Consider the following 21,050-nt stretch of genomic DNA (forward strand, 5'->3'; position numbering starts at 1 on the left):
CACATCATATACGAAGTGAGCTGAAGATACTACAAGCATCCAGAAAACATTCTTATCGCCTAAGACCACTGCCATGGTTTGAAACTGCTTCTGAATGAAGTCTAATTGCCCTTGTAACAGTATTAAGAGGAAGTTACTTTAAGTGGTGATTAGGTCAGGGCTCTGCTCTGATAAGTGGATTATGCCATTATCACCAGAGTGGGTTTGTTGTAAGCTCCACCCCGCTTGCCCTTTCGCTGTCTTGCACACGCTTGCTTTCCCTTACTTCCTTGATACTGTACAGTCCAGAGGCTCATGCCAGATGCAGCATCATGCTCCTGGACTTACCAGCTCTCAGATCTGTGACAAAGAAGTTTCTTTATTCAATCTGTCCTATTCTGTCATAGCAGCAGAAAGGGGACTAGGACAACAACATATCCTGAAATCTAAGTGTAGCCATTATTTTATGACATATAGTTATCAGGTACTCACAATGGGCAAGGTACTAATGGGTTATTCCTAAAGCAATAGTGTAGACATAGACTTTTTGATAGAAATATTTTCTGGTATTATAGAAAAGTTTTTCTTCCTTTTGAAGTGATAACATGTTATTGTTGTAGCTTATCATTCACAATCACAAGGTGACATTTTTAGTGAAACTGATTTAAAAAATGTTTACTTTAGGCATGTGATGATACCAGCTTATGTTCCTGGTACACAACAGAGTGAATTTCCATGCAGAGATCATGGGAAACAGAGTCATAACTTTCAAGTATTGGTATAATAGCAAATCTTAGAAAATATGAGTATATGTATATGTACTATAAACAAGTTATCTCATTTTAAAAAGTAACTTCAGAACCCTTGTCATCTCTTCATTTTCATTTCAGTTTCAATTCTCAATTTCTGTGTTTCAAGTTTTAGAAGCAGTTAGGGAATGTTTTGAAGTGCTACTACCTAGTTATATGATTTACTGCAATTAGACAAATAATGTAAATACTTATAATTTGGCAACTCTTATTTGCTATATTTTAATAAATTATCTAGAATATTAGCAAAACAATGTTTTTTAAAATTTAAATGATTGGCCATTTAGTTAATGTTTAATCAAGGTTTCCATTAATAGTGCCATACAAAATACCAATTTTAATTCCATGTTTACAAAAGAAAAAGTGTCTCCTTTGTGCCTTAGAAAAGTTGAATCCAGACATCAGTATTTACGTCATTGCACTATTTCTCAGCTATCAATCAAATAGGAAGTAATTTATTTCTCTGGTTCTTGGAACACTTCAATTTCCTTCTCATTCTTGTGAGATGAGAATCTAGTAGAAATCAAAACATACACTTTCAAGCATATATTATTCATAGTGTCATTAAGATTATAACATAATGTATTATTTAGATAGAAAGTTTTAAAGTAAGTGAATTTCTCGAAGTCACTTTACAGATAAGATATTGTTAACCATACCAAAATTTTACACCACTTTTCTACTGAACCATTATCTTGGCCAATGTGTATATTTCCCATATATCTTAATTCATTCAGTCCCTTATAACAAAAACATCATATTCTGGGTACCTGATAAGCAACAGAAAGGAATCTCTCCCACTATGAAAGCTAGGATGGCCACTGGCATATTCAGAGTCTTGTGAGAGCCCACTTTCTGGTTCATATGTGGCGCCTTCTTGGATACTGGCTTGCTGGAAGAGAGAAGTCAGCTGTCTGGGGCCTCTTTGGTTAAGACACCTATCCCATTCAACAGGGCACAGCATTCGTCACTTGGCATGTACTGAAGGCCTCAACTCCTCACACCAGCACTTTGGGCAATGCCGCGACTCTGGTGGGTTAGAATTTCAGTATATGGATTTTGTATAAACACAAACATCCAAACTAGTGTGTGTATGTCTGTGTGCTCATGCAAACAAGGAACTAAAAGATGAGTTTATTGAGTGCCCCAAATTTTGAAATTCATGTATACTTTTCTCATACATATTTTCCATGAGCTTTTTGAAGACTTCCCCTATGTGTGATTATTAATGCACTTATATATGTATATATATATATTTACACACACAAAACATATCCTAAATTTTCTTTTCTCACAATGCTTCCCTACACCAACATCCCTTAGTCATCCTTCATAGCAATGATGAATAATTTACTTCTTCTCTTAATGATTTCAAAGAAATTTCAGCAGAATATCATACTCTGCCAAATAAAGAACAATATAAGTGAATTGTAATGCTGCTCATTGCAGATATCGCAGTAAAGATAATGTTGTCATCACCTTCAAGGAACTTGATGTTTAATGGGAGTCCACAGACATATGAAGGAATAATATAGGATGTTATAGAGACTTCTTAAAAATATAAACGAGAAAAACTAATACAAATAGAAAAAATTGATAAATGACAGAAGCAGGCATTTCCTTTTCATGGGGAAACACAGTAGCACCAAAAACCAATAAAAATGATGCTAAGACTGAAGATATAATAACAATATAAATTAAGATCATAGCAGAAAAACTTACACGTTTGCAAAAATTAATAATCTTTTTTTAAGATTTATTTATTTACTTGAGAGACATAGTTAGACACAGAGAGGGAGGTCTTCCATTCTCTGGCTCATTCCCCAAATGGCCACAACTGCTGGAAATGAACTGAAGCCAGGACCCAGGAGCGTCTTCTGTGTCTCTCATGCAGGTGCAGCGGCCCAAGCACTTGGGCCATCGTCCTCTGCTTTCCCAGGCCATAAGCATGGAGCTGGATCAGAAGTGGAGCAGCCAGGATTCAAACTAGTGCCCTTATGGGATGCTGGCACCACAGGCAGATGGTTAACCTACTACACCATAGCGCCAACTCCAAAACTAAGTATCTTTACAAGGCCAAATGTTGTTAACAATGTTGAAACAATGGAAACTCATTTATTTCTCATAGAATTGGGAATTGAGATGACTGTTCCTGAAACTCCTTCATGCTAGTATCTGGAGACATACTCATGACTGTCTAGTTCAGAATAGCACTAAACTGGAAACATCTCAAATATCTTATTAATAAATAAATCACAATTAAGTAGCAGAATATTAAGCAAGCAGTGAGATTTATTGACCAAAGCTAATTACACTCAACATAAATGAATTTTATAAAATGATAAAGCTGCAAGTGAGTAAAATGTTTAATTGGACTATATAGAGTTGTATCTTTTTAGAAAGTTCAAATAATATTAGGGATAGGTTTTGAGCCTAGCAGCATATCAGAGTGCCTGTGTTTGAATCTCTACTCCATTCCTCATTCCAGTGTCCTGCTTGTGCTTATCCTGGAAGGCAGCAGAGATGGCTCAAGTAGTTGGGTCCCTGACAGCCATGTGGGAGACCTGGATTGAGTCCCAGCTTTGGCCTGACCCAGCCCCAGCTCTAATAGGCACTTGTGGAGTGAACCAGTAAATGGAAGCTCTCTCTGTGTGTCTGTCTTCTTGCCTCCCAAATAGATAAATATTTTTAAATTAAAAATAATCAAAATTAAGTAATATATTATTTAGGAAATGCAAGTGTCCAATTCTATTTTTTTTCAAATTCTTTTTTTTTTTTTTGACAGAGTGGACAGTGAGAGAGAGACAGAGAGAAAGGTCTTCCTTTTGCCGTTGGTTCACCCTCCAATGGCCACCGCGGCCGGCGCACTGCGCTGATCCAATGGCAGGAGCCAGGTGCTTCTCCTGGTCTCCCATGGGGCACTTGGGCCATCCTCCACTGCACTCCCTAGCCACAGCAGAGAGCTGGCCTGGAAGACAGGCAACTGGGACAGAATCCGGTGCCCCGACCGGAACTAGAACCCGGTGTGCCGGCGCCGCAAGGTGGAGGATTAGCCTAGTGAGCCACGGCACTGGTCCCAATTCTATTTTAACGTTATCAAAAGAGAAGAAAATCCAAACATAGTGGAGCTGTTCTCTGGTGGGGAAGATGGCAGGTGGGATCAGACAAGCAACTGTGGTCTTGTAGTAGCAGTGAGGCCCAGGTATTTAGGTAAATTTATCACTTTGCCTTATAGGTTAGTATGTATTACTTATGTTTTTCCTATAACGACAGGATATTTTTAAAGGAAATAATTTAAGCAAGGTATTTATCTTTCATGAAAACGTGTTTTCTAAAAGAGTAGTATTTAGAAAGCACCACAGAAGAGATGCAGTGCAACTGCAGAGAGAGATCAGCTGGAAAGCTATGTTTAGGTCAGGCTAACGTAGAAGAGGGTAATGATTTGGTAAGACAAGGTCACCGTGGGAAGAAATCTCATGTCTTATGGACATAGTTTTTACTTACTTTAAAAATATATTAATACTCAAAGAAAATATCCATTTAAACAATTTTTTAAATAGTCAAAGTCCCTGTTAAATAAGCATGTTGTGGAATCCAAATGATATTTTAATATGCTAAAATATAGTTGGAAATGTATTCTAATGCAATTTAAATTCTGCAGAAATTTGTGTGCATGGCAGACTTATTTTCTATGCTCTGGACTAATGTATCTTTATGGGAATGATTGTATCACAGCATTTTAAAGTGGATAGCATCTCTGGAAATAGTCAAAATATATGTAAATCAGTATATCGAGTAGGACCTAATGGAACCGCTTAAACAGGCTTGTTGAAGTTTGACCCATAATTGTGATTGTACCAGTGTGTTGTCAATTTTACTTCCCACTGCTAGTTGATCACCAGAGGACATAAATAGCCATGGAGTGTATAATTGGTGCTGTGTTGCCATAAGTAGTTATTTAAATTCAGTTTCTGTCTACTCCCCTGAAATCATGTGCATTAGGAATAATAAAGCTGTTGAAATAAGTAGATGCTTTGGAAATATAATCAAATCTTTGAAAAGTGTTAGTTTTTTTTTTTTTTTTTTTTTTTTGCTCTTGAGCCATATCAACCTGTAAACAATCTCTGTGTTTACATTTTTTAAAAGCTAACATTTAAGCCTACTCTGCCATCCATAGATGGTAGGGTTGTTTTTAAAGCACAGTGTTGTTTGAAAAATTGATGAGATCAAACATGCCATTAAAACAGAAAAAAAACAAAGATATTATCAACCCACTTTTGGATATTATAAACAGGGTAGAATGACAACTTATTTTTAACCCCAATTCAACATGATCTAGCTCTTCAATGAGACCTACTTTATCACTGTGAGATAAGAAACAAACCTGTCAAATCAACTTGCCCAGGTCACTGCATCCCTTTCAATCAGGAAAGTTGGGGCTGTAATGTTATTGACCCAGAGCTATACAGGGTGTTTATTTGCATAATGAGTGATGAACCTAATGCATTTTAATGCCATTAACTTGTCCGCATCCCCAGGAAGGAAACGAAAATACAAGAAGTTACAATTTTAGATTTGTCATGGATAGATCTCTTCAGCCAAGGTACTCCTTTTCTTTGAATTTTATTGACTAAATGCCCCTGGAACAAGCTCAGTTGCCTTAATCTGGCTGAGGCTAACATTGCAAGGTGGATTCAAAGAAAGAAAGGTGAAGACAGTGGTTCCAAGCAGGCTTCCCTCCCTGCACCACCTGTCTTGGGAATGGTGTCCACCTGAGTTAGGCAGGAGTAAGGTCTCAGACATAGTAATTCTGTCTTGGAGGTGCAGGTAGGTTAAGAATGCCCTAGGCTTTCTAATTTTAAAATGCATACCTTTTCTATGGTTATTGAACAAGCAGCAAGCAGTGACATAGTCAAGCCTCTGTTGTAAGGGGGTTGCTCTCAGAGAGCAACTCAAAGAGCAGGTCACTAATTAGGTAGTTTCAGAATAATACAAGCAGGGTAAGTCATTATGAAAGGTTGTTGAAATCAAGAGGATTAGATGAATGGCTCTTTGAAGCAGTGGTTTAATTACTATGATTCACAAATCCTTCTGGACCAGAACACCTCTGGGAACCTATTCCATTCACTCTGGACGCAGTTGACACAATCAGAGGCTGGAGGACTTGCACCTCTAAGCCTCAGACCTACTGAGTAGACTTGTACCTGTCTCTGAACTGTGGTTGTGTCATCCTTGGTCCCAGTGAGGTCCCAGTGTAAGACAAGAAAGCCATATGTTCTAGACTGACTCCAAGGTACACCAGTGGTCCATGGACCCTACCTCTGGCAACTTTTCCCAATCCCTGCCGTAACCTTTTTCTTATTAAAGTCTGTGTTATACTCTGTACCAAATATCCTACTTCAGTTTGTATCATTTTTGTCTTGCCTTCTCCATCAGATGCCCCAGTTTGAATTACAGGTGGTTTGTATACACACCCTGTACTGCCTAGTTCTATGACTAGTCGAACTCAGTAAAACTCATGACCCAACCCCATGGAAAGATATTAATCTGACTTAATGATGATAATGATGGCATTTGAATTTGTCTCAGTTCTTTCTAAGATAAAGATAATTTACAAGAACTGTCATATAGTTGAGACTATAATAACATCCTTTCCTTGCTAAGTATTATGTGTAGCATGTAAAAATACTGATTAATCATTCTCTTTGTTAACCAGACTGAAATGTGATGTGAAAATAAAGGATACCACTAACATTCAAAGATAAAATGAATAAGCATATAAGAAAACCCAATTCTATCATGAGCTCTTTGATCACATTAATATTAGTTGCTAGTCGCTCCTAACACCCATTTCATATAACATGTATTTTAAGAGATCATTTTGTCCTTAAAAATCCTTTGTAGGGTTGATGTGGCCACACTTGAACAACGAAATATTCACAAAGGCATGAGCATTGCATGCTTAGTTTTTGAAGACTTTCTGAAAGACAGGGAGTCCTCAGAACATTTAACTTGGTAATAGTTAAAAAGTTGTGTTTCATAAGATGAGGCCCCCATATTTATTTAAAGTGATATTATGCTACCAGACTTTTAAAAGATAGAACTTTTTATTTCCCTCCTTGCCAGAGGGAAATGTGGCTTTTTTTTGCAAAGTTCACAGAGGCCAGGGACCTTTCAGCCATCCAGCTGGTCATCCATGGCTGTACCAATGTTCACATATTCCAGCACGGTAAATGCAAGTCCAGCTATGTACATTTTGCATGACAGAGGAAAGGACAATGAAAACAAAGACACATGTTGGGCGCGCTGTGTTATAAGGAAGAGTCTAGAAGCTACCACAGGGCATTTGCACTTGCATTTTATTGAACTGAATTAATTGCATGATTGCCGCCCAAAAGTCTGGAGAAGCGGTTTTCCCTCAAAGAACATATTTACTCAGGAAAAATTCAGGTTTTTTTTTTTTTTTTATGTTGTCAAAGAGGACCATGAATAGGAGAGAATACCCAGCAGCCCCTTCTGCAAATGAAACAGTTTAAAAAGAAAATATTTAAAGAAATCAATTAAGGAAAAGAATAGAGGACATAAGAAAATGTTAGTTTTTCTCACTTGCCATGCTAGTCTTTAGTTAGTATTACTTCAGAGAGAGATCCGTTTACCAACACTTTTTCAGAGTACCAAGCAGGACTTCCTCTGAAATAGTCATATTATAAGGCACAGTAGCTCCCACAGGCTGTTGAGACAGCATTTAATAAACTAAATGACAGCAATATATTAAAAGGCACTATGGAAGCCTGAACATGTTAGTGTTCCGCCCCAGGAAATAAATGTTGTCCGTGAGCATTAGGCTGACCAGTATATAAAAACTGTGTTTTGTTAATCATCTTTAAAGAGGCAAAATGAATTGCACTAAATAGTGTTTTCAGCATGGTTACTTGAAGATACAAGTAAAACTATTAATGCATTATCCTATTCAGTTCATAGGAAGTTTTTCTTCTGGGTCTAGCGTGAGGAATCTGCGATTTGACTTACATTCAAAATTATGGGCAGGAAGCAGTTCATCCACATGAGCCTTGTGTCATAAATTATATTCTAATTGCCGAACCTGTCGAGTTTCTATACTGCTAAATATTCAGCTGAAGCATGGGGAAGAAAATCTCATTATATACTGAACTGTATTTAAATGGATTCTCTGTTAAGGGGAATTTTACAAAGCCAGGCCCTACAGACTTTGGAAATTAATGAATGTTCAAAAATGTATTAGTGTATTTTATTATAAATAAATTATAGCTCAATTAAAAAGCAAATAGTAAATCATTTCTATTTCATTAATTTTATTTTATATTTAAAATTTCAAAATGAAGAAAACCATGTATATTTTCTTTGTTTGTATCATCAGTAGCAAAAGAACATTTTATTTCCATTTTGTATGCTGCTTGGGATTTCTCCAAGGTACATTAAAGGAAGTATGGTGTTATTTCACAGGAACTCCTAATCATTATCAAGTTTTAATTGTCATCATAGGAAATCATACAAGTTATATTGAACCTTTGCTTTTATACTCATTAACCACAGTGTGCTTCTTCATCTGTGTGAATCCTCTTTTCCTCTGCGCTAACTCAATGCACACCCTCTTCCTAAAGCAAATTCTATTTACCTGTCAAGACCCAGCTTACATGTCAGCACCAAAATGTTTTATGCTGCAGAGCTGGAAGCCATGCCACCCTCTTTGCCCTTCATGTGTACTTATGTCTCTTACAGCACAAATTTTGTGTTGCTATAGTACTATATCTTCATCTTTAAATGGTTCATTCATTAAACACCTTTTCCCTATCTGATTAACCTTATACCAACATGCCCTTTCCTAGTATGAAGTACCCTGTACATAGAAAATGCTCAATGAAAATGAAATGCAGTCATCACAGGTGTAAAAAAGAAAAAAAAAATGGGCACTTAGATCAATACTGGAGTATGTTTGCATTTTAATAAAATGTTATTTTATATGGGCCTTTTTAGTCCCAAAGATTTGATTTGCTCTTGGCATTGCCTTATAATCCTTTTCTTTTCTTCTTTAAAAAAAAAGTATTTATTTGAAAGGCAGAGTTACAGAGAGAGGGAGGGAGAGAGAGAGATTTTCAATTCACTGATTCACTCCCTACATGGCTAAAACGACCAGGGCTGGGCAGACCGAAGCCAGGAGCTGGAAGCTTCTTCTGGGTCCTCCACGTGGGTGTCAGGGGCCCAAACACTTGGGCCATTCTCTGCTGCTTTCCGAGGTCATTAACAGGGAGCTGGCTCAGAAGTGTAGTAGCCAGGACTTGAACTGGTGCCCATATGTGATGCCAGGACCTCAGGCAGCAGCTTTACCTGCTATGCCACAGCACCAGCCCCATTATAATTGTTTTCAAAGTTAGAAGACTACTCCCAGAGACAGATTTTGTGTCCAGCCTTCTTTTTTGGTAGTTTTTAATGTGAATCAAAAAAGTTTAATTTGGACTAAGAGCATAGGCAGAAATGAAAAGTGATTGAGTATTCTGTACTTACCAGATTCCAGCGAAGAAGGCCAAAGATAGGTACAAACCATGTGTGACACATCATCTTCGTCAAATCACCTGTGACCTAATATTCTTGTCTTATAAAGACTGTGCTTCTATAACTATTTTAATTGAGCCTATATATTTGATTATCAGGCACTAAAATCCAATGTGTTTGCTGGGTTGATCTAACTTAATGCTATGCTCTTTCTGTTGAGACATTCTTTCTAACTCTTCAGGGTGGTCAAGATTCCCAGTGGGAGAAATGTCCAGGTACGTGTACATTTTTGAAATTCCTCCGAAAAATAAATACTATCTGGACCAGAGGCTTAAAAACTTTAAATAGCTGCAGTGATTCATTCTATAAAAGAAACCAAGCGTAATAAACAGTCCAACAAACAGCAATATCAAAGGCAAAAGCAAAACTAAAATAGTGTATAACTTCTTTTTTAAAAAAACTTTTATTTAGTAAATATAATTTTCCAAAGTACAGTTTATGGATTACAATGGCTTTTTCCCCTCCATAACTTCCCTCCCACCTGCACCCCCCCATCTCCTGCTCCCTCTCCCATTCCATTCACATCAAGATTCATTTTTAATTATACACAGAAGATCGATTTAGTATATATTAAGATTTCATCACTTTGCACCCACACAGAACATAAAGTGTAAAATACTGTTTGAGTACTAGTTATAGCATTAATTCACATTGGACAACACATTAAGGACAGAGATCCCACATGAGGAGTAAGTACACAGTGACTTCTGTTGTTGACTTAACAATTAGACACTCTTGTTTATGGCATCAGAAATCTCCCTAGGCTCCTAGGCTCTAGTCATGAGTTGCCAAGGCTATGGAAGCCTCTTGAGTTCGCTGACTTCGATCTTATTTAGACAAGGTCATAGTCAAAGTGGAAGTTCTCTCCTCCCTTCAGAGAAAGGTACCGCCTTCTTTGATGGCCCGTTCTTTCCACTAGGATCTCATTTAGGTTTTTTGTTTGTTTGTTTGTTTGTTTGTTTTGCCAGAGTGTCTTGGCTTTCCATGCCTAAAATACTCTCATGGTCTCATGGGCTCTTCAGCCAGATCCGAGTGCCTTAAGGGCTGATTCTGAGGCCAGAGTGCTGTTTAGGACATCTGCCATTCTATGAGTCTGCTGTGTATCCCACTAACCATGTTGGATCCTTCTCTCCCTTTTTTATTCTATCAGTTAGTATTCGCAGACACTAGTCTTGTTTGTGTGATCCCTTTGACTCTTAGACCTATCAGTGTTATCAATTGTGAACTGAAATTGATCACTCAGACTAGTGATATGTCATTGGTACATGCAACCTTGATGGGATTGTATTGGAATCCCCTGGCATGATTCTAACTCCACCATTTGGGGCAAATCTGATTGAGCATGTCCTGAATTGCACATCTCCTCCCTCTCTTATTCCCACTCTTATATTTAACAGGGATCACTTAACTTCTATAACTTTCCTCCCCTAGATGTATAATTTCACCATTAGATAACTTCATATTTTCTCTCATTTATTAATAAATTTTGATTTTCTAAAACATGCAACAATTAGGAGTTAGATGAACATGGATTTTAATATCATTGTATAGACTCTTCTTATGACAAATTATGTGGGCAAGTAATAGGAATTTTGATTCAGCTTTCATTACATTGTATCACAACTAATGATTAAATTTTGTCTGACTCCTTACTGGAAGTTATTATATTTATGTGAACAAATGCAATGCTAAAGTCAATAGGCTTCACAAGAACTCATCAGGAGCCTAGTTGGAGCCATGGTTAAGATCTCTTGCAACTCAGCTTCCTGTATGGATGGCAGTTAGAGTCCTGGCTGCTCTGCTTCAGCTCCAGCTCCCTGTTAATGTGCCTGGGAAGGCAGTGGAATTTGACCCAACTACTTGGGCCTCTGCAACCCTCTTGGGAGACCCAGACGGTGTTTCAGGCTCCTGACAGCTCTCGCTGTTGCGGCCATTTATGGAGTGAGCCAGTGGATGGAAGATCTCTGGCTCTTCCTCTCTCTTTGTCACTCTGCCTTTCAAATAAATATATCTTCACATTAAAATTTTTTTCAAAAAGAACTTATCAAAAATTAGCCTGCTATATTTTGGGGGGTTTTTGTTTGTTAACTAAGATTACTTCTGCTGGGATCTGTTAGTGCATGTTCTTTGTTTCCCTTTCTCACAAGTCTTTATACTTTGACATGTGTCATCTCAGGAAACACACGCCGTGCACTGTAGTGACCTCGCCAAGGACCAGGAGGTGTGTCTTAAAGAATTATAATCTCTTGTAACTCGATTTATGTGATTACTGTGTAAAACAGAACTTGTTCAGCAATGATGGATGGCAATACTGCAGGTATTGACTGATCTTTAGAAATATTTATATGACAGGTCCCTTACGGTTTTGTACATTGTAAGAGGGAATAACTGCATACAGAAGAGAAATGAGCTGTGATTCAAGTTCTTGAGCAATGCACTTGATTATCATATTTCTCCCATGCCCAGTCAAAAGCCTGTATATTTGACAGAGCAGTGGCAATCACAGCGCTTAAATAAATGCCCTCTGCCCTTTGACAACATCACCTTTTCCAGAAGGCATTTTTGGTTTTGAAAATAAAACCAGAAATTCTTTGAAAGAGTGAAGAAAATAAAATCAAAATTTACTTGAATTATTTAGCTGCTAAACCCCATGTGCTCTTTACCAGATTTCTGGTCTTGGAGTTGCGGCTATGTAGAGACACAAATATAAGAAACTCACCTTTTCTGAGCTAGAATGCTTGAATCTAGAATCTTTGTTTGCAGAAATCCGACTCCTGCTCTGTGGGAACATTTGCTTCCTTCCTTGACTTTCTATATTCCCCAGATATTTTGAAATTCTTTTAAATAGTCAGTGTTAATATTCAATTCTCCATCACATAGTCCTTTTGGGTGATTCAAAAGAAAAGTATCTTGGCAAGTTGAAGTTTTTTCAGGATCATAAACTTTGAAAATATTTCCTTGAATCAACTAAGGAATGCATATTCACTGAAAGACATTCAAGACATTCAGTCCTGTTTGTAAGAAATGCTTTGCATAAGCTGGACAAGGAGATGTCATCAGAAAGCATCTCTCTTTTTTTTTTCTGGTTGGTATTGCCTCTTCAACAGGAGGACTTATCTAGATGAGGATTGAAAATGGTGGGGGGGTGGGGGGGCAAACTGCTACTGCTACTTTAAAAAGCAGCCTTGTCCCATGTAACATTCAATTCTAGAACAAAATCAAACCCTGACTTCCGGTTACAGTCGTTCACCTTCTCGAGCTAGGCCTCTCTAAAGGCTGCCTAGTGGACTTTGTTTTCTCCTTCTCCTATGCCAAGCTTTCATACTCTCCCCCATGATTTGTTAACTAAAAATGTCTGGCTCCACAGGGTTGCAGAAGGATCAATAGGAGAGCATAGAGAAACCACAGAGCAGTTCTTACTAGACTGGCAACCTGGCTTCATCTTCCCTGAGTGTAGCAGGTGTTTGAGCTCTGTCACAGGGCCCTTAACTGGCTCCTGACACCTACAGCTGTGTCCATCTGGATGAAAGGTCCTTTATCCCCAGCTGACAATTTAGACTCAGCAGCAACTAGCAATGACCAGCCTACTCCCAGCTTTGGTCTGTTGAGGGTCCATCGGCCCTTCAGGTGGTCCCATCAAACAGGATTCCTGTTCCTCTTGTAGAACAGACTAGGGGAATGCGAGCTACCCCAGCACCAAAGCATTTAGGGAGCTGCTTTTTTGTTAGGTTTCCCAGGTAGGACCTGGACTCTGATGCTTTGTGTCTCCTAGCTGCAAGAGGACATTTATACAGGTTTTCCAAGTGGTTCCACCAAAAGTTAAGGGGCAGGGAGGAGTGTGGGGCACTTTCTTTGCCTGCTTTGAGGGAGCAGAAGACGCAGCAAGATTCTGTCCAGCAGATCTCCTCTGTGACTCTTGTACCTCATTCTGATTTCCCAGTCAGCTTGTGTGTTTGAAGTAGGTGGAAGAATACTGGTTTTCAGTTTTTATTTATTTGTTTTGAAATGCCTGTTACTTATCTGCCTTTTCGTGTTTTAGGATTGAGGCTAAAGTGTCCATTTTAAAATCTTGTCAGAGTAAATAAAATCTATTGAATTTCAGCCAGTTAGCAGTTCTTTGGCAAGCATCCTACCTTGTTCAGATTTAAAGAGAAGGAAAAGGAAGGGAAGGGGAGATTCATATGTTTGAAGCATATTGTGTGATTTCTCTACTACTCCTATTTTGTTTATGAAATAAAAATCAAGGGGTATTTACACACGGTATTATATAACACAGGCAACATAGGGATAAAGGTAATTCATACTAATATTTTAGATTTTGCTTTTTAAAACCAAGTTTGCAAATTAGGCTCTAAAGTGAAAGATGGATTTGAGTGTTATCATCAAGAAACTGGAGTAAAATTGTGGAAATTTTATGCCTTTTAGTCCCTTTCTAAGATTAACTCTTTTCAATGTGAATTTTTCAGACTTTGTTTTTTCTCTTTCCCTTTCTGTTCCCTTTCAATTTCTACCTTTACTCCATCTTTCCATCATCGGTCTGCATCCTGCCCTTGGAGTCTCCTTTTCATCTTTTTCTGAAGATAATGAAAACTTGCCCATGACCCTGCTCATAAATCCTCAAGATGGTACTCTCTATATTTGTCCCTTTTTGATCCTGGGGCCCCAGCTCTTTTCAACCAAAAAGGCTACAGATGTTCATATACACATGCTGCTAGGTCTACTTTATATAAGACCTGAGGCTTTTACCATTGAGGGGAGTCACCATAAGGAATAGAACACACACTATTGCATAAATAATGAAGTTGAGGGCCTTGGCAGGGGCCCTGGCAAGCCAGGGACCCTGAATTTTCATTAGCTTCACAGCAATCCTCCTCTGCATCCCTATATAAAGAGCCTTGAAAAATCTTTAGCTCCTTTCTTCTTTCCTTCTAAAACAGTCATAATTAGATAGCTTCTTCCCTGTGCCTTTCCCCTAGGTTATATAAGAATAAATAATGAAAGAAACTTGTTCAGATCGTCAAGATCTGATTCTTAAGTGGGTGGTAAGTATAAAAGCTACATCACAGTAATTAAATAACCCTTTTTGGTATGCACAAATATATTATAGTGTACAAAAACATAATTTTGGCTCATTCAACACCCTCACACTTACATAACTAATAATGATGCCAAAGAAATATTACTATGTCTCTTAAAAATAATACCTTACTTCAAAACATGCAGTAAAGAGAGTAATTTTTGAGTTCTTAGTTCTTTATTATGCTAACAGTTCTTCAACACAATGAAATGCAGAATGCATTGGCTTTCTTATTATTATTTTACATAAACCTTAAAATTATAATCTCAAGGATATGGATCTATTTTCACCATTCATTGAAGAAAGCTTTTATGTTGCTTCTTATTGTAAATAACTAAATTTACAATGCTTGTCTCCCATGTTATATTTGATGGCAGTTAATTGTTAGTTGGCTTTAATTATACATCATAGTCTTTGTTCTGGAGACAATCCAAAGAGTAGATCATCTTAGTGTATAATTTACTGAAACAGTTTCTAGGCAGCATGCCATACTAAAGACCATGTGGTACAATTGTCATTAAAATTAGAAAAATATTGGTATACATGTTTGAATTAAGGATTAGGAGGTGGTTCTATAAATTGTGGAAAGATCTGCTAAATATTACTGGGGTCTGAGTTCAGCCACATGCCTTGTTTCTATATATTACTACAATACATGCATGATGTACTGTGGTCACTGTGGAAAGACTGTGGTGAGTGCCGCTGCCACTGGTAGAATCCTGGATTACTCATGAATGTTGATAGGCTCTTTTATAGCAGGTGAGGAGGTGGGTAAATAATGGTAGCACCTGAGCCCTGGAAAAGACACTGGGAAGTGCTAACCCATTACCAAATATAAAGCACTATTGCTTTTATTAAACAAAGTGCCCAAATTCTGGTTAATATTTTCTTTATTGAAAGATAACATTTTACCTAATTTGAAAAATAGTAAAAATGTTCAAGCAGTATTTAAGGTCATAAATTCATTCGCACAAAGTATAAATCAAGTGTTCAGCTAGCTTCCACTGAATAACGTCATTAAACACTGTTCTCGTTTTCTTTTTGAAACTCAGTAAAAGTATGTCAGGTGAAGAGTAGCATGAGATAGCCAAGGAGAACAATACTCCAACCCTTTTTAAATAAAAGATGTGTTCTCCCTCCCTTTCTTTTCCTTAGTGTTTATCTTACGAGTCTTCAAAAGCAAATCTCAGGAAGGAGCATATAAGAAACAACAATACAGAGAAATGGAACTTGTGTTTGCTGAACTCAGGCATTCTGCTGCAGCCACAGTGCTGAAAAACTCAATCAATTGTTTTAATTTTGGTATCACGCTGAAGATACATGCTTGTATATTAAAATTTGGGAAACTATAGAGAAATTGCATGTTTTTAGCAAAATAATAAAAGTACATATATTTTTATTTTCTCTAAAATTTAATTTATCATGCAACCAAAATCCAAGGTTCAGAGATCATTCATTATGGTCTCTTGCTCACGGACTCATGTCAGTTGAAACACTTAACTAGCTGTGGCAGTTAACTCCTGAGCCTAAGGGAGATATTAGAATAATCTAGAAACAGGTATTTAATGGATAAAATCAATATAAACACTAGTGAGAAGTACTATCAGAGAACAATAAGGTTAAAAGGCCTTGACCTTCCTTCTAATTTTATCCACCATGACGTGACTGGGTGCCGCTTGCTCTTATAGCATCTAACTCCTTGTTCAATCTTTTTGCAAGAAAAGCACATTTTGTCATGAAATACATTTTAACGTTTTTATGATTTAGCATTAATAGAAGGATTTTAAATTTTAACATTTGCTTCAATTAAGTTAAACTAATTATTGAATTTTAGCCCCTAGAAAGAAAAAAAAATGCATCAGGGTAAGTGTAAGCTATGTTTCTTTTTTAAAGTTATTTTTTCCTCTAAAATTTGGAAATAAGAGGAAATACACCAAGAAAATATTTTTAAAAGTATAAAATAATGAGATTATAGCTTTGTTTAATAAGTATTGAGCTTGCTCCATGTGCCAGGACACGTGCTTGATGCTGGGTACACAAAGATGAGTAAGATTGATACCCTTGAGCAGCACATAGACAAGGGCAGTGTGTGGTTAATTGGATTAGAGTACCACACTAAATGATGCTAAGATCATAGATTCCACTTATGGACCAATTAGCTTGTCTTTGTTCTATGGCCATAGATTGCATACAGATTAGATTCTTTCATGGGTTTGTGACTTTGTACTCTATCTCTTGCCAAAAAGAATTTGAGAGAGCATATAGCAGAGATATACAGAGCACAGAAACTCAGTGAAAAATAATACAAAATACTTTTAGTCATCTTTCTGAAGACTTCAAATGTATGAGAATTTTTATTCTAGTTTTTGCCTATGAAACATATTTAAAATGGTAAAATATTTCTAATAGAGGAACAAAATTTAATAATTCTTTAATTCATTAGGGACCAAACCATGAATATAGAATTTAGATTTAGGATAATAGCAATTTTACAAAGATAATTTGCTCAATAGAGAGATTTCTTTTAAAAAAAAAAGATTTTATTTATATTTGAGAAGTAGAGTTAGAGAGAGAGAGAGAGAAAGGGAGGGAGAAACAGAGAGAAAAGTCTTACATCCTTTTGTTCACTCCCCAAATGGCTGCAATGGCTAGAGCTGAGCCAATCTGAAGCCAGGAGCTTCTTATGGGTCTCCCCCGGGAGTGCAGGAGCTCAAGGACTTGAGCCATCTTCTGCTTTCCCAGGCAACAAGCAGAGAACTGGATTGGAAGAGGAGCAGCCAGGACAGGAATGCCACCCATATAGAATGCCAGCACCACAGGCGGAGGCTTAGCCTTTAGAACGCCACAGCAATGGCCCTGAGATAGCTTACTTATAGCTAAACTTTCTGAGACATATTTTCCACAATAGAATTTTTAATTAAACCCCTTCTTTTTTGTCAATTAATTACTATTTACAGCATTTGCTTCAATCCTTAATTATTTTGGAACCATAATGATCATCATTTTATTTATTCATTTTCTGAAGAAAGCCCTAAAACAAGAAGGGACAAACAATCTTTTTTCTATCTAAATTTCATAGCTATACCTATGCTGTACAAATAGATAACTCATTGTATATATGGTGTTTAATGATGAATTAGCCAGTTAATTTAATTGGTTCAACTAAACATTTTTCAAAATGGTTATTTGGGAATATTTAGGAAGAACATACAGGATCATGAACCATATTCTTCTTTTAATCAGTGCATTAAAGATTTTAAAGAATTAAGGAGTTTTTCTTAGTCTAATTCTTCAAAAGCAAGGACCTGAAAAGGACAGCAGGATATAGGGATCTTAGTTATATAAAACCCCCTTTAATTAGTATGATTTATACTCATAAAATAATTTAGAATAAAGACATCTTGGTTTTTCTGTACTATGTGGCAGAGATTCTGGTTAGCGCCAGCTCTGCCCTCCTCTTCTTTGTACTAATACTGTCCTGATGTTTAGCAGAGCCTCAGGCCGTGTGGGATCAAGACTCAAATATTTCAGCCTTTGCAGTAAGATGTGACCAAGAGATAATGTGATGGCCTTAGGTCATATGGCGAACTCTTGAGTATGCAGTTTATAACAATGTTCCTGTGGATGGGAGCAGGCCCATTCATCCTTCTCTGTAGTAGTTGCAATGCACATCTGATGACTAATACTTCGGCGACTACCCTGTAATATGAGGCCACCTTGAAAAGACTTCAGGCCAGCATGGTGGCTTGGGTGGTAAAGCCACCACCTGCACCACTGTGGGTGCTGGTTCATGTCCCAGCTGCTCCACTTCTGATCCAGCTTCCTGTTAATGGCCTGAGAAAGTAGCAGGAGATGAACCAAAAGCTTGGGCCCTTGCAACCCAAGTGGGAGACCCAGATGGATCTCCTGGCTTTTGGCTTCAACCAGCGAATGGAAGTTCTCTTTGTCTGTCTGTCCATCTCTCTCTCTCCTCTCCTCTCTCTCCTCTCTCTCCTCTCTCTCCTCTCTCTCCTCTCTCTCCTCTCTCTCCTCTCTCTCCTCTCTCTCCTCTCTCCCCTCTCCCCTTTCTCCCCTCTCCCCTTTCTCCCCTCTCCCCTTTCTCCCCTCTCCCCTCTCCCCTCTCCCCTCTCCCCTCTCTCCTCTCTCCTCTCTCCTCTCTCCTTTCCTCTCTCCTCTCTCCCTCCTCTCTCCCTCCTCTCTCCTCTCTCCTCTCTGTCAACTCTGATGTTCGATTAAAGAAAGAGAATAAAGAAAGAGAAAGAAAAAAAAAAAAAAACAGAAGGCTGCATGTTACTGAGTATCAAGTTAGAATGTATCTGGGTTCACTATTTCAGCATACCCCTTGCCCTATACCACATGATTGTGAACATTTTTTAATGAAAAATAAATACATTGTTGTCTGACATAGGCACCGCTGTTTTAGAATCTTTTTCTTCAAAACTAAAAATTAACAACACACTGAAGGCATTTTGATATAATGGGACAGTATTATATGTTTAAGCTGACTTTTCATACAAGCATTTCATAATCATAAGCTCGCTGGGGGCACATGCCAAATATTTGAAAGTTTATTTAGAAGTGATATTTTCATTAATTTAATGAGAAGCTTATTCTCTTTAGAGTTGTTAAGAGGTATTAAGAGTCTGTATTGCTACTTTGATCATTTTAATGAAATTCAGAGTTTTGTCTCCTTATTAGCTTCCATGCAAACTGAAGCACATTTACAAGATTTTAATTAGTGTTTTATTGAGGAACAGAATATTCATCAACAGAATGAATTGGATTTTTTTTCCTTTTTGAATTTTAAATAGCCTTTACAACAACATTATTTAAAATATCAACTTTTCTATTATAAATATAATACACTTTGCTGATATCCACAGCCTAACAGTCCACTAGAACTGTTTTAATCAGTTATATTTCTATTATCTGTCAGATGATATGTCCAAAATGAAATGCATATTTAACATTTTCTGAATCTCAAAAAGTTAGGATTTTTCAAACTGAAAGATTTTTAAGGTTTCATATTTGAAAGAGATTTCTAGAAAGTGTGAGAGAGAGGTACAAGGGTGATAGCTACAGTCAGACGTCTCCCGTTCTACTTTGCCCTCTGGCTGCAACACGCTGCTTATTCAGAAAATGATGAAAAGAAAGGGAGTGTGTTTCAAAAATTAAATGAGATTTTCCAAATGACTATTGTAGTTCCTAAAAGATGCAATAAAAATACTTCGGAAAGTATTAAATTATCCAGAGAAAGGTGCATAAAAGTCATCTCTTATCATGGGTTACAAATGCCACTTAAATTTACTACTAGCTTCACAAAGATCAGAATTTTAACTTATTTCGACAACACACCAGATTGGCTATTTGGCTTTTTAGCAGTCAAATGGCATCTGACTATTTTGTTGTTTATTGACATTTCTTGTATTTACACATGGAATGAGAGGTGTACCTTAACATATTAATAAGCTGCTGTAATGATTACTTCACTAATCTCAATACAACTTAAAACATCCTCAAGTTGCAAAATTACTTTCCAACTTGTATTTTTACTTAAAATGAACTTTGCCTCTTATGGAGTAATACCGACAGTTCCTTCGTTACAATATTCAATACATAACAGTCAATATTTTGATACCATCCAGGATACCTGTAGTTTTTTCTTCTATCTAAACACCAATATATCAGGGGCTGTGGAATAGCAATGGTAAAAAATATTATCTCTATATTAGACCATATATTCACAGAACCAGTAGGAGCTGTACATTTCTCACTCATTATTTCCCTTTTTAAGTATTTGAAACTTAATATCCATGCTTTTCTTTATGACACAAATCCCTTAGTATGTACATCACTTACCCTAATATTCTGCCTCATGCATCTTAACCTCAAAGACCCTCTTCCATGTCAGTGGAACAGGTTGATGATAGTATATATTAAATGCAACAAATTCTAGCTGTTGGAGACACTAAGTAGTATTCTAAGCACTCCATATATATTAAAGTTCATGGGAAACAAAATTCTTAAAGGTCGCATTATAATTAACTTTAAAGAATAAGAAAGTGAGGCCAGAGATTTTAATTCACTTGCCTAAGATCACCAACTATTAGTAGTGAAGCCAGATTTTGAAACTGAGTAATCTGGATCCAAATTCACATCACACGCTGCCTACCAGAATCTTGAAGGGTGTGAAAATATACAGGAAAGCATTGCTTGGAGGAACTTAAAGATGTAAATCTAAGCCTAGCCTGAACTAAAATCCTTAAATCACTCTATTCCAATCTGTTTAGTAAATGTATACAATTTAATTAAATGCCAGTTTCCCAATGTTAGAAGAAGCTAGTTGCAATCAAATCTTCATGAGGTTTGAAAATTCTCTACCTAATATGTATGGAATTCTTTTCAGCATTTAAAATGATCTGACTGATGCATCTATGAATGTGCTGGTTTGCAAGCTGTATTAAGATGCCTGGCAAATCTTTCACAAATTACAAACTTACCCATCCTGCAAGCGTTCCCAACTTCAGCTTCTTCCCCTCTTCATCAATTCTCTACACAGTGGTCAGTGAGTCTTTGAAAACCAAAGTCACTCCTCT

The 21,050-nt window shown here is 37.2% G+C and overlaps 1 protein-coding gene and 1 long non-coding RNA gene across 8 annotated transcripts in view; one reads left to right on the forward strand and one right to left on the reverse strand.

Moving 5' to 3' along the window:
* The window catches only part of KCND2 (potassium voltage-gated channel subfamily D member 2), a 524,650-nt gene that overhangs the window by 246,674 nt on the left and 256,926 nt on the right, over positions 1–21,050 (forward strand). Inside the window, exon 2 of one of the 5 annotated variants that reach the window (XM_089327904.1) lies at positions 15,610–15,811. Within the exon in view, the coding sequence (XP_089184030.1) occupies positions 15,610–15,658 (49 nt within the window). The 3' untranslated portion in view covers positions 15,659–15,811. 5 annotated transcript variants of the gene reach the window in all.
* Positions 1–21,050, reverse strand: part of LOC149127564 (uncharacterized) — a 183,293-nt gene that overhangs the window by 20,739 nt on the left and 141,504 nt on the right. The window lies entirely within an intron of this gene.

The sequence above is a fragment of the Oryctolagus cuniculus genome, chromosome 3, assembly GCF_051225735.1.
Source record: "Oryctolagus cuniculus isolate XC-2025 breed Fujian yellow rabbit chromosome 3, ASM5122573v1, whole genome shotgun sequence".
Lineage (NCBI taxonomy): Eukaryota > Metazoa > Chordata > Mammalia > Lagomorpha > Leporidae > Oryctolagus > Oryctolagus cuniculus.